A 13,671-nucleotide genomic window follows, 5' to 3' on the forward strand; every position below is an offset into this window, starting at 1 on the left:
GCCCAAATTCCTGACCCACAGATTCATGAGTAAGATGGTTGTTATTTTATTATTTTTATTTTTTTTGCGGTACGCGGGCCTCTCACTGCTGTGGCCTCTCCCGTTGCGGAGCACAGGCTCCGGACGCGCAGGCTCAGAGGCCATGGCTCACGGGCCCAGCTGCTCCGCGGCATGTGGGATCCTCCCAGACCGGGGCACGAACCCGTGTCCTCTGCATCGGCAGGTGGACTCTCAACCACTGCGCCACCAGGGAAGCCCTAGATGGTTGTTAGTTTAAACCACTGATGTTTGGGAGCATTTATCACACTGCAGTAGATAAGCCAAACACACACTTAATTCATTCACGTATTTTCATTGCCGGAAACTAGTGTATTTGATGAAAGTACCACTCCAGACCTCACTGAAGGTGTTATATGATGTATGGTATATGTACATTTTTACCTTTCTAAATTAAAGATCTGAGTTTTGAAATCCATTTGGCCTCTGAGAAGGGCTTGCCCTTTGTAATACAGAAATAGAGCTGTTTCGACTTCCTTCCTGCCTTCGTTATAGGTCCTGCATGATGCCACAGACAGCTTCTCCAGCCATTCCATGTGTGTATCTCTTACTTTCACAGCTGCAAAATTGGTTTCTCTAAACCAGTAGCTCTCAAACTTCTCTAAACCAGTAGCTCTCAAACTTCAGTATGTATCAGAGTCTCCTGGAAGGCTGGTTCAAAAACAGCTTCCTGGCGTCTGCCCTCAGAGTTTCTGATTCAGTGGGTCTAGGGGCTTGAGAACTTGCATTTCTGAGAGTTCCTGGTTGATACTGATGCTGCTGGTCCGGGTACCACACGTTGGGAACGGCTGCTCTCGGGGAAAGGGCTATATTTCTTATTCTCTTTACCCACCAGCCCAAGATGCTTAGCAAATGCTCATAGATGGAATTTCTCTAAATCGTCGTCTTTGTAATGCTTTTGAAGCCTTAACTTTTTACTCCCTGAGGTCCTCCTGAGTAGGCCCTAGACTAAAAGAAACGAATTCCTTGTTTTGTTTTATTAGATCGTATGCAATAGTTTTTGCTTTCTCTGCTCAGCTGATAGGACATTGTGGCAAAAAATGTCCCTTCTGATCTTTTTTAAACGTGTCTTGGGGACGGATAAGACAGATGCGGTGACTCCAGAGCGACGCTTTATTTGTGAACAAGGATTATTTCCTTTCCTTTTGGGGGTTTCTGAATAAAATAGAACGTTTCTTGCCATCCTTTCACAATACAAAAGGAGAGAGCGCCATGAAGATGCTTTTGTTGGCAAGGCGCCCATGTACGCATTTTACAGATGGCACCACTGAGGCACAGAGAGGTGGAGGCCCTTGCTCCTGGTCACACAGCTGAGAAATGCAAGTGCCGGTGTTGGAGCTCGGGTCAGCCCGACCCTCTAACAAGCTGCCTCACTGTGTAGGGCTCCCTCATCCTCTCCCGCACCCCAGGAAAATACAGCCCGTTAGTCAGAAACTTCAGTTTGCACAACACACACACACCGTTCAAGCTTTCCTCCAACATTTCCTCCCGAGGGTTATGGGACACTGACTCATCATGACCAGGGATCCCAAATATCTCCCCGCTCTTATCTCCGGGCCAGGTGCCGGCCCCGAGGCTCCACGGATCCCGGCGATCGAGCCACTGCGAGCGCCAAGAAGCATCTCGCTTTCCAAACCCGGCGAAAAAGTTGGTTCCTCAAATCTGTTCCTGGCAGGAGGGGCAAGAAATCACGCCGGGCTTCGGCAGCGGAAGCGGCGGCAGGGGGAGAAGCTCTGGTTGGACCGTCCCGGCGGCCTCGCATCGATCTCGGGTCTAAGGTCCGGCCGGATCGTAATTCCAGCCGCTCTTACGCCCCTAGAGTCACCGCCCCTCCCCACACCCTCCATTCCCGGAGCCGCAGGGCCCGGAGGCCTGGGTCTCCCCGGGGTCCAAGGACCCAGGGCTGGCCGCCGCCAGGTGGAAGGAGACAGGTTAACCGCGGCCCGCCCCCGGGAGGCGGGGCCTGGCGGAGCGGCCGCGACCCCCGCCCTCCCTCCCCCCACTCCCCGCGCCCTCCCCCCCTCCCGCAACTCCCCGCGCCCTCCTGCCCCAACTCTCCGTGCAGTCTGCCGCCCCGCGCGCGCTAGCGCGCCCTCCGTCCTTGAGCCCCGCAACAGGTGAAGCGGCCGCCGCTCCTCGGCGCCTCCGCGGGGCGGTCTCTCCCCGCTAGCCGCGCGCCCGCCCCTCTCCACGCCCCCTCCCCTCCGCCCGGCCTTCGCCGCCTCCCTTGGCTGCTGGCGGCCTCCCCTCGCCCGGTCTCCTGCTCCGGGGCCCCCGCGCAGGCCGAGAGCCCGCGCGCCTAGGAGCAGGGGAGGCCGCGCACTCTACGGACACGCACTGCGGCCGGACGGATCCAGGCGGTTCCCCCCGCGCGCCCTGGGCCCCGCGCCGCCGCGCTCCCCTCCCCCCCCGCCGGTGTCCCCGGGCTCAGGGCCGCGCGGCCAGCCCCGACGCGCCGGGGGTCCCCGAGGCGGGGCCGGCCCGGCCGGGGCGCGACGATGGAGGAGCCGCAGCGCGCCCGCTCGCACACCGTCACCACCACCGCCAGCTCCTTCGCGGAGAACTTCTCCACCACCAGCAGCAGCTTCGCCTACGACCGCGAGTTCCTCCGCACCCTGCCCGGACTCCTCATCGTGGCGGAGATCGTGAGTGCCTCCGGGCGGGCTGGGCTGGGGGCAGGGGCGCAGGTGGGCCCCGCGCCGTGCTCCTCGCCTGGGAGCTTGTTCACATGCTCGGGAGGGCTTCGAAGGAATCCTTTTTGCTCAGCCTCTTCTTCATCCCCAGGTGCCGAACTCAGAGACCCCCTCTCTGAACGAGGTCTCATCACCTTGGGCTCTTTTGGGGGAGACGGTCGTGACCCTTGGGAGGTCCGTTGGAGAGAAACTCGACTTGCTGGGTCCTCTCTGTGGTCGTGGTGTGTTCTGAGAGCAGGATGCTTGGTGGGCATTGAGTTTGTGTTAATGAGTGTCAGGGACACCTGGCGCCTCCCTTATCTGCTCTCTACCTGGGTGGCCTTTTCCCTAAAAGAAAAACTTTACGAAGATCAGAGGAGAGGAGAAGACTTTTTCTTTTTTTAAATTTATCTCCCTGGTAGTAAAATCGAGGTGAATCAGGAGACATTTACTGAATAAAATCTGAGGGTCTCCTGTCTGGTGCTCTTTGAAGACCAAAGGGTCTCCTGTTTGGTGCTGTGCACATCCTGGTTTAAGACTCAGAACGTTCCTGGAGAGGAGGCCGGGCATGTGCCTTCTCCTCTCCATAGGAAGACATGGAGGCTGAGAGGTCGAGTGATCGCCCCTTAGGTCCCATCGTGGCTGAGAAAGGACGCCGGCCGTGTTAGCAGCTAGTGGTTGCCACTATTTATTGTCTTCATCCTGTGCCAGGGTCTCGTCAAGCGCTTTAGATGCCTTCGTGCTCTCATGTACCACACAACAACCCTATCCTGTGAATGTAGCTTTAATTATTATCTCATTTTACATGTGAAGAGACTGAGACTCAGAGAGAGGAAGTAGGTCGCACCTGGGGGTGGTGGAGGTGGGATTCAAACCCAGGCCTGCCTTACTCCAGAGTCCTGCTCTTAACTGCCAAGGGGCATCCCTTGCAGCTGTCTAAGCAGCGCCCCTTTTGCTGTATCTCGTATACTTTCACTTAAACATTTGTGGGATTGAAATCTAGCCTATATGGGGCCATGATGGTGCCGAAGTGACTGAGGACCCCAGTGGTTCCTCTGAGAAACCTTCAGCAAAACCTGTGCACATCAAGTAGCTTGCTTGCTCCTCCGGAGCCTCAGAGCCCAACCCAGACCAACTGAATCAATCCCAGGTGTATCCAGTGCACGAGGAGTTTGAAGTGTTGGCTTAGCCCATGCCCCAGCTGGTTCTCTCAGCTGGTTGCCCCAGCTGGTTCCCCCAGCTGGCATTGAGGCCTTCAGGAGATCCAAAAAAAAGCTGGGGTATTGGAATCACTGTGCAGGGCCTGGCTTATAGGAATTCAACAAATATTTGCTGTGTGAATGAAGGAGTTGGCAGGCTCCCCTGCTCCAGCAGAAAGAGCAGAAGCTAAAATGACAGAGATGGGGCTTCTACCCTGTGGTGGATGTGGACCAGGCTTAAAGTAAAACACCTCTTGTTTTCTGATTTATGGTCAATAAACTCCATGCTACATACTTTTTCCGAAAGTTGGAAAGTGAAAGAAAAAATGTAAATGGTCCACAATCGCGTTACTAGAAATAACCACTGTTGATGTTGGCATGTATACTTTACGATTTCAATACTTTTTTTAAAATTTGTTTGTTTGTTTGTTTTTTGCGGTACGCGGGCCTCTCACTGTTGTGGCCTCTCCCGTTGCGGAGCACAGGCTCCGGACACGCAGGCTCAGCGGCCATGGCTCACGGGCCCAGCCGCTCCGCGGCATGTGGGATCTTCCCGGACCGGGGCACGAACCCGTGTCCCCTGCATCGGCAGGCGGACTCTCAACCACTGCGCCACCAGGGAAGCCCCTCAATACGTTTTTTGAAAAAAATGGAAAAATATGCAGGAAAAATTGTCCTTATTACTAGTAGAGTTGGGTTTTTATTTTTAACACGTCTGTATATGCACAAGTTTTAAAGAGTCATGGTTCTACGGGTAAAAATGTAAGTTTCCCCCACCATCGCTGGTTCTTGATTCCCCCCGCTCCCCCAAATTGTAGATGTTATTCAGTGGCTTCCCATTCTGAAAGATGAGGCTTTAGCTCTCTTGGACCACCTCTTTCCCACCCCCATTATACATACACCTTTCCTGTCTTTGGGTTACATCACTAACCAGTGCTACCTTAGGATACAGGAAACACTGTTCACGGAGCCACTGAGTGGTCTGTGAGTGCTTTTCCTTTTCTGCCCAACTTCTTGTTTTCCCTGCAGTTTGTAATTCTATTTCCGTGTTTTAGTTCTCTAGATATTTAGACACTAACTTTACCTTAGTTGTTTGAATCCCCTCTCTGGAAACTGAGACACAGCAGGTACTCAGTCAGGGTCATCCTTCTGACCAATCCTCTCTGGGAGCTACTCACCTCCTCCCACCCAGCCTGCTCACCTGGGCACGGCTAATGGCCTGGGATCTCCTGCGTGTCACCCTGGAGATTCTCTTCCCCTCTCTCCTGGGTTGGACCCCCTCCTTCCCATGACCTGTGCCCTTCTCTGTCTTGACTCACTGCCGCTAGGGGAATACACAGCCTCTGGTAGTCTCCTGAGAAAGGATGCATGTGTAAATCGAGATTTGCATCTTTCAAAATATCTTGATTCCACTGTTACACATAATTAATAGGTTGACTATGTAAAGAATGGTAGATTGGAAATTGTTTTCCCTCAGAATTTTGAAAGTATTCCTCTGTTATCTTCTAGCTCTTATAATTCTTTAAGAAAAATTCCAATTCTTGATCCCCACCCCCCACCCTTTCTGGAAGCTTGTAGAATCTTCTTTCTCCCCAGAGATCTGTAACATCATAATGATGTGCCTTCATAGGAGGCACTAAGGACCTGGTGTGTTCTCTCAATCAGGAAAACTCATGGACGTTTAAGGAGATTTTTTTTAAATTGAATTTTTATCTTTCCATTTTCTTAGTTTTTTTCCTGAAATTCCTTTTATACTTTTTTTCCCCTACGCATGTATTTTCTTATAATTTTTCTCATGGATTTAACTGCTGTATTTACTTACCATGAACATTTTTCAGGGTCTTGGATCTCTTGCATTATTACAGTTTTCTGTCATATAGAAGTACTATATTTGATTTCCTCAGCTTTCTGTTTTAAAACTAACATGTTCTAGGTTTTACTAGTATAGCCAGTGGTGTAGCAATCTTCCTGTTTTTCCCTCTCTTTCCACACTTTTCCGGTGACTTTCTTTTCTTTTTTTTAATTAATTAATTTTATTTATGTATTTATTTTTGGCTGTGTTGGATCTTCGTTGCTGCGCATGGGCTTTCTCTAGCTGCAGCGAGCGGTTGCTACTCTTCATTGCGGTGCGTGGGCTTCTCATTGCGGTGGCTTCTCGTTGCAGAGCACGGGCTCTAGGCACGCAGGCTTCAGTAGTTGTGGCACATGGGCTCAGTAGTTGTGGCTCGCGGGCTCTAGAGTTCAGGCTCAGTAGTTGTGATGCACAGGTTAGCTGCTCTGCGGCATGTGGGATCTTCCCAGAACAGGGCTCAAACCCTTGTCCCCTGCATTGGCAGGCAGATTCTTAACCACTGTGCCACCAGGGAAACCCTCCAGTTGACTTTATTGAGGGAAAGTTCCTTAAAGTATATATTGATATGTCAAAGGGTATACAAATTTACATATTCTGTTTTGATATATATACTGAAGTTATCTTTCCCCAAAGCTGTATTAATTTAAACTGTCATTAGTAATGTGAGCCTATTAAACTAAAAATATTTTTTTACATTAGAAGAACTTTTAAAATTAAAAATGCTAAGGATCACCCTAAATAGTATACTATGTTTTATTGACCCAAGATCGTTTTTTGTTCATGTTTTAATATCTGGGTCAGGATGCAGCTTACAATGGATGGTTTCTTGAACTTAGTGAAAAATTGTACCACTGCTTCTTTATCCCAGGATGGCGGCAGGGCGGTTTCAAACTATTACTCTTCCAGCCCTGAGATTAAGTTAGACCTGCCCCCAGAAGAATGCTACTTTCTGCCTTGAAAATACAAAATACTGAGACAAAGAATTGCTAAGAACCTGACTCCCTGCTTGAGCCTGGGGGAAGTAATAGAGAACAAAACACAATGTTTCCCCAAACCTGTTGTCAAAATCCCTTGCCCTGGCTTTCTCACAGGGGTGAGTGGTAATAGGTAAACCTGCTAAAATACTCTAGGCTGTGCCAATGTAGCATCGTGTAGAAACCAAATTGTAATGGTTTCCTTCCTTTTAAAGTTTTATAACAAGCTGGAAGCAATCTAGTACTTGACCTGTGACTCGTAGGACGCTGTGATCTCATAACAGTTATGAGTATATGAAGAATAAAAGTGATTTGACAGAAGGTGAGTTAATCTCATCCTTCCTGTTATTGGTGACTTCAAAATGAGTTATGTCATCCATGTAATAATGTCAGATCGCCTTTCATTTACTTACTGTCATGAGCAAAGTTAGGGGAAGGACAAAATAGGGTTTCCCGAGAGCTGGAATCTAAATTATTCTATCCTGTTGAGTTCTTTTTAAAGAATAGTGAACATATTTTTTCTGCTTCACAAAAAACAATACCTAGTCTTGGTAGAAAAATTATAAAAATGCAGGTAAGAAAATAAAAACACCCTTTAATTCTCACCCTCACGGTGGTTACTATCAGGCATGGTACCAACCCATGTCTGGGAGTGGGGAGGCTTTTCAAAAATTTTTGGTTATTGTAATGCCTGAGGTTTCTATTGGTGTTTAGTGCCCTGGGGGCCAGGGAGGCTAATGTCCTAAAGTGCCTGGGGCAGGACCCAACCATGAAGAATTGCTTTGCCAGCTGCCAACAGCACCACCGTTGAGGAACTCTGGGTGAACCACTGTTTACCCCTTGGAGTAAACCATTCTAGAGTTTCTTAAGTGGTTGTATGTTACTTATCTTTATTTTTTTTAAAATGTAGTCACTTGTAAACTACTCCTTGTTTACTGCTGTGACCATCTGTGCTGGACATCTTCCATTTGTTACTTGGATGCACTCTCCACCCGGCTCTCCACCCTGCAGGCTGACTTGCACGGATCGTGTCCAGGGTCCCCTCTGCTGTCCCACTGGATTCCGATGTCCTCCCGGCACCCGCAGGAGGCTGTAAGGTGGGAGGGGAGCAGGTTCCTGGGATTCCTCCCTGCTGGGGCTCAGCAGCCTGGCTGTGTCCCTCTGTGCTGGGTGGGCCGTCTGGCAGCCCTCTGCACTCGGCTGTTTTCCCTGGCTCTGCTGACTGGTCACTCCCAGCCGCTTCCTCTTGCCAGGCACTGCGCTATGGCTTGTGGTCTTCTGCACCCTGCTTTCTAAATAAGACCTTTATTAAACTCTGCTCAGATTACCCAATCTAAATGTGCCAGTTTCTGGGGAGACCTGATAAGTTACCTTTCCCCATCAGTGATTAATTTCTTCTGGCATTCTTTTTTCTTTTTTTTAAATTTATTTATTTTTGGCTGATTGGGTCTTTGTTGCTGCACCGCAGGCTTTCTTCTAGTTGCGGCGAGTGGGGGCTGCTCTTCGTTGCGGTGCACGGGCTTCTCTTGTTGTGGAACATGGGTTGTAGGCGCACAGGCTTCAGTAGTTGTGGCATGCGGGCTCAGTAGTTGTGGCGCACGGACTTAGTTTCTCTGCGGCATGTGGGATCTTCCTGGACCAGGGCTCAAAGCTGTGTCCCCTGCATTGGCAGGTGAATTCTTAACCACTGCGCCACCAGGGAAGCTCTCTTCTGGCATTCTTAAAGGCCACCTAGTATTCCATAAATATCCAGGTTCCTGCTGCTCAGTTTAGGTTTCTTTCTTTTCTGTGACAGTGTTGTAACAAACATTCTTTAAGCTACATCTTTCTGGGTGGTCTTTAATATTTTCTGCAGATGAGTACTTAGAATTGAGTAACAGGGTATATGAATCTTCTTTAAAGTCAAATTTATAGAGGTATACAGTAAAATTTACCTTTTCTAGTGTAGAGTTCTATGAGTTTGGGCATAGCCGTGTTTAAAAAGCAGCTTTTTTTTTTTCTTTTTTTTGACGATGTTGGGGGTAGGAGTTAATCAATTAATTAATTAATTAATTATTGCTGTGTTGGGTCTTCGTTTCTGTATGAGGGCTTTCTGTAGTTGTGGCAAGCGGGGGCCACTCTTCATCGCCATGTGCGGGCCTCTCACTATCGCGGCCTCTCTTGTTGCGGAGCACAGGCTCCAGACGCGCAGGCTCAGTAGTTGTGGCTCACAGGCCTAGTTGCTCCGCGGCATGTGGGATCCTCCCAGACCAGGGCTCGAACGCGTGTCCCCTGCATTAGCAGGCAGATTCTCAACCACTGCGCCACCAGGGAAGCCCTAAAAAGCAGCTTTATTGAGATATCATTCACGAAAAGTTGATCTTTTAAAAGTGTACAGTTTAGGGATTTTTAGGATATTCACATTTGTACAGCTTTCACTTCTGATTTTAGAACATTTCTGTCACTGCAAAAAGAAACCTCTACCTGTTAGCAGTCACTCCTTGGTCTCCCCTGGCCTCAGCCCTTGGTAACCACTAATCTACTTTCTACCTCTATGGATTTGTCTATCCTGGTCATTTCTTTATAAATGGAATCCTACAATATGTGGCCCTTTCTGTCTGGCTTCTTTTACTTAGCATAATGTTTTCAAGGGTCATCCAGGCTGTAGTATGTCTCGGTACTTCATTCCTTTAGTTGCCAAATAATATTTCATTGTATTATATATATATATAACATTTTGTTTATTCATTTGTCAGTTGATGGACATTTGGGTTGTTTCCACATTTTGACTATTACGAATATGCTACTGTGAACCTTCATGTGTAAGTTTTTCTGTGGACATAGTTTTCAGTTCTCTTGGGCATTTACCTAGGAAGGGATGGCTGGATCATATGGTAACTCTTTGTTTAATATTTCGAGGCACTGCTAGACCGCTTCCAAAGTGGCTGCACTGATTTACAATCCCAACAGCAATATGAGTGTTCCCGTTTCTCCACATCCTCACCAAGATTTATTTTCTTTTTGATTCTAATCATCCTACACGGTATGAAGTGGTATCTCATAGTGGTTTGTATATCCAAATACAAATACAAGCCCTTGAATTTTAGTATCACGTTGCCAATTTCTGCAAAAAGGGCGGCTGGGATTTTTTTTTTAATTTATATATATAAATTTATTTTATTTATTTATTTTTGGCTGCATTGGGTCTTTGTTGCTGCGCGCGGGCTTTCTCTAGTTGTGGTGAGTGAGGGCTACTCTTTGTTGAGGTGCGTAGGCTTCTTATTGCGGTGGCTTCTCTTTTTGCGGAGCGTGGACTCTAGGCGTGCGGGCTTCAGTAGTTGTGGCACACAGGCTCAGTAGTTGTGGCTCGCAGGCTCTAGAGCACAGGCTCAGTAGTTGTGGCACACAGGCTCAGTAGTTGTGGCTCGCAGGCTTTAGAGCACAGGCTCAGTAGTTGTGGTGTACAGGCTTAGTTGCTCCGCGGCATGTGGGATCATCCCGGACCAGGGCTCAAACCCGTGTCCCCTGCATTGGCAGGCAGATTCTTAACCACTGCGCCACCAGGGAAGCCCTGGCAGCTGGGATTTTAATATGGATTGTATTCAACCTGTAGATCAATTGGGGGAGTATTGCCGCCTTAAAAAAATTGTTTTCCGATTCATGAACATGGGATGTCTTTCCATTTATTTAGATCTTCTCTAATTTCTTTACCAGTGTTTTATAGTCTTCTGCATACATGTCTTGCATTCCTTTTGTTAAATTTATTCCTAAGTATTTTATTCTTTTTGATGCTATTGAAGATGGAATTATTTTCTTAATTTCATTTTCAAATTGTTCATTGCTAGATCATAGAAATCCAACTGAGTTCTGTATCCTTGACCTTGTATCCTACAACTTTGCTGACCTCATTTATTAGTTCTAATAGTTTTGTGTGTGTTTGTGTGTGTGTAGGGGGTGGGGTGGGGTTGGCCTATGTGTTTTTAAGGCTTTTGTTATTACTGCCAAGTTGTACAGAAAGGTTTAAACTGATTTGCATTCCCTCTAGTGGTGTTTCAGTGTTTGACAGGGTTTGTTTCTGCAAATGCTCAAACTTTTAATATTTGCCCGTTTTCTTGGGGTGGGAGATGTTCAGATTAATAAAAACTCACTTGGCATAAACACCCACCAGGCAGACCATCAGCTAATATTCAGGGGAGCCCTGCACATGTGTAAAAAAGCAAACTTTAAAAAAAATTTTTATTGGAGTAGAGTTGATTTACAATGTTGTGTTAATTTCAGGTGTACAACCAAGTGAATCAGTTATACATATCTCCACTCTTTTTTAGATTCTTTTCCCATATAGGTCATTAGAGAGTATTGAGTAGAGTTGGCTGTGCTATACAGTAGGTCCTTATTAGTTACCTATTTTATATATAGTAGTGCGTATATGTCAATCCCAAACTCCCAATTTATACCCCACCCCAACCATAAGTTTGTTTTCTACATCTGTGACTCTATTTCTGTTTTGTAAATAAGTTCATTTGTACTATTTTTTTAGATTCCACATATAAGTGATATCATATATTTGTCTTTGATTTCACACAGAAAGCAAATGGTTTTTGTTTGTGTTCCTCTGATTATTAAAATTGAACATTTTAAATATGCTTATTAGCCATTTATTTTTTCTTTTAGTAACTACCTGTTGTTTTTTTTTTTCCTTCACCCATTTAAAAAAATAGGGCTTTTTTTTTTTTTTTTTTGGCTGGCTGCATGGCTTCTGGGATCTTAGTTTCCTGACCAGGGATTGAACCCGGCCCCTTGGCAGTGAAAGCCTGGAGTCCTAACTACTGGACCACCAGGGAAATCCCGGGGCTCTTTCTTTCTTTAAACAATGTTTTAGAGATATAAAAGGGAGCAAAGACATTAATGAAAATTACTTCCAGGAGGGAAATAAGATTGGTTTGGGGGATGTGTTTGAATAGGGAGTTTTGCTTTTTAACTCCTTATCTTTTGTATGGTTTAAATTTTTTATAGTGAATATATTTATACATTAATGTAATTAGAGAAGCTTAAAGCAGTGTATTCGTTGTACAAATAAATTTAAAATCATGTATCTATAGAGTGAAAACTGAATGTCTCTGGTCTCCGCTAACCTACCTCCTTCACTCCACATTTCTTTCTTTTTCTTTTTTTTGGCTGCGCCCTGCGGCGTGCAGGATCTTAGTTCCCTGACCAGGGATAGAATCCGGGCCCCCTGCAGTGGAAGCACGGAGTCCTAACCACTGGACTGCCAGGGAAGTCCCTACCATTCACATTTTTCTGTACACTTGTTCTGTACACTTGCAAATACACATGTAGTATAAAACAAATACACACGAATGAGTGTATTACATATTCTGCAATTTATTTTTCATTTAATAATATCTTGATATGTTTCCATATCGCTTTTTGTTGATTTATGTTTCCTGTGTATTATGAGTATTAATTTTCTTTAGTCATTTGTTATTAGTATCATTCATGACATTTTTCATCAAAATAAGTTTCTAATTTGCATGAAATCTAGAGTGTTACCTTTATTTAGCCTTGCGGGGTTTAGTTTGCTTAAACACGGCTTCCTTATCCCCAGGATTATACAAATATTTGAAGAAAATATAGTTTCTTTAAATGCTAAAAATATTTACCAGTGGGAGTTCTCTGGTGCTCCAGTGGTTAGGATTCAGTGCTTTCACTGCCATGGCCTGGGTTCAATCCCTGGTTGGGGAACTGAGATCCCGCGCGCCGCACAGGGTGTATTTATTTATTGATAAATACAAATTATACAATAAATACATAAATTAAAAAAATATTTTTTAAAAAAAATTGCCATCTAAAGCTGTAAGTTCTTTCTGTGTGGATAAGAATGTAATCTCACTGTTTTCCCCCAAATGCATAGCTAGTTGTCTCACCATTAATCATATTATATTCCCACATACGTGAAACTATTTCTTGACCCTGTTCTATTTCTGAGTCATTCCAAATTGACTGTAGCTTTATCATGCATTTTAATATTCAGTAGGGTAAATCATACAAATTTTTCTCTTTCTTGCTGTGCTTGTATACTTACACTAACACTTAGGGGTGATTTTTTTTTTTAACATCTTTATTGGGGTATAATTGCTTTACAATGGTGTGTTAGTTTCTGCTTTATAACAAAGTGAATCAGTTATACATATACATATGTTCCCATATCTCTTCCCTCTTGCGTCTCCCTCCCTCCCACCCAGAGGTGATTTTTAAAATCAGTGTTCTTTACATTCCACTACAACTTTGATTGAGATTGCATTAAATTTATAAATTAATTTGAAGAGATGTCCTTATAATATTGAATCTTATCACCTAGGGATATTGTATCTCTCTATTTATTTAAGGTCATTTTATGCTCTTGAAGTCGTAAGTTTTTTCCAGATGAGTTGTATGTACTTCTTACTATATTTGATAAATAGGATTTATAAAAAATGAATTGGATTTGGCAATTTCTGACTATTTGTGGTTTGTAAGAAAGCTGTTGATTATCTTGTTTTACTCTTGTGTGTAGCCATTTTATTTGAGTAATTAGTTCTAATAGTTTTATTATTTTATAAGTAAATTATAGTAATAACTGTGAAACAATGATGATTTTCTTTTCCTTTTTATATTTATACTTTTTTTTTTCATTATTACATAGGTTAGGACTGCCAGTGTAATGTTGAATGATTGGGATGAGATGGGTATCCTTGGTGGACTCATAACTTTAATTGTGGTGTTTCTAATGCTTTAATGATAATACAGGTTTTACTGTAGGTTCTGGTAGATATTCTTTATTGAATTAAGGAAGGTAGGTTTAACTGTGTAACTAGTTTAATCAGGAATGGTTGTTGAATTGGGGAGATAGGATTTGGCTGGGGGGTGCCTTTTTATTAGGTGATCATATAGGTTTTTGT

At 45.1% G+C, this 13,671-nt stretch overlaps 1 protein-coding gene across 1 annotated transcript in view; it reads left to right on the forward strand.

Moving 5' to 3' along the window:
* Positions 1-2,099: 2,099 nt before the first annotated feature.
* Positions 2,100-13,671, forward strand: part of CMTM8 (CKLF like MARVEL transmembrane domain containing 8) — a 91,750-nt gene continuing 80,178 nt past the window's right edge. Inside the window, exon 1 of the mRNA XM_082662753.1 lies at positions 2,100-2,702. Coding sequence (XP_082518879.1) covers positions 2,556-2,702 — 147 coding nt within the window. The 5' untranslated portion in view covers positions 2,100-2,555. The remainder of the gene's footprint in view (positions 2,703-13,671) is intronic.

Source organism: Grampus griseus, assembly GCF_964374135.1.
Source record: "Grampus griseus genome assembly, chromosome: 10".
Lineage (NCBI taxonomy): Eukaryota > Metazoa > Chordata > Mammalia > Artiodactyla > Delphinidae > Grampus > Grampus griseus.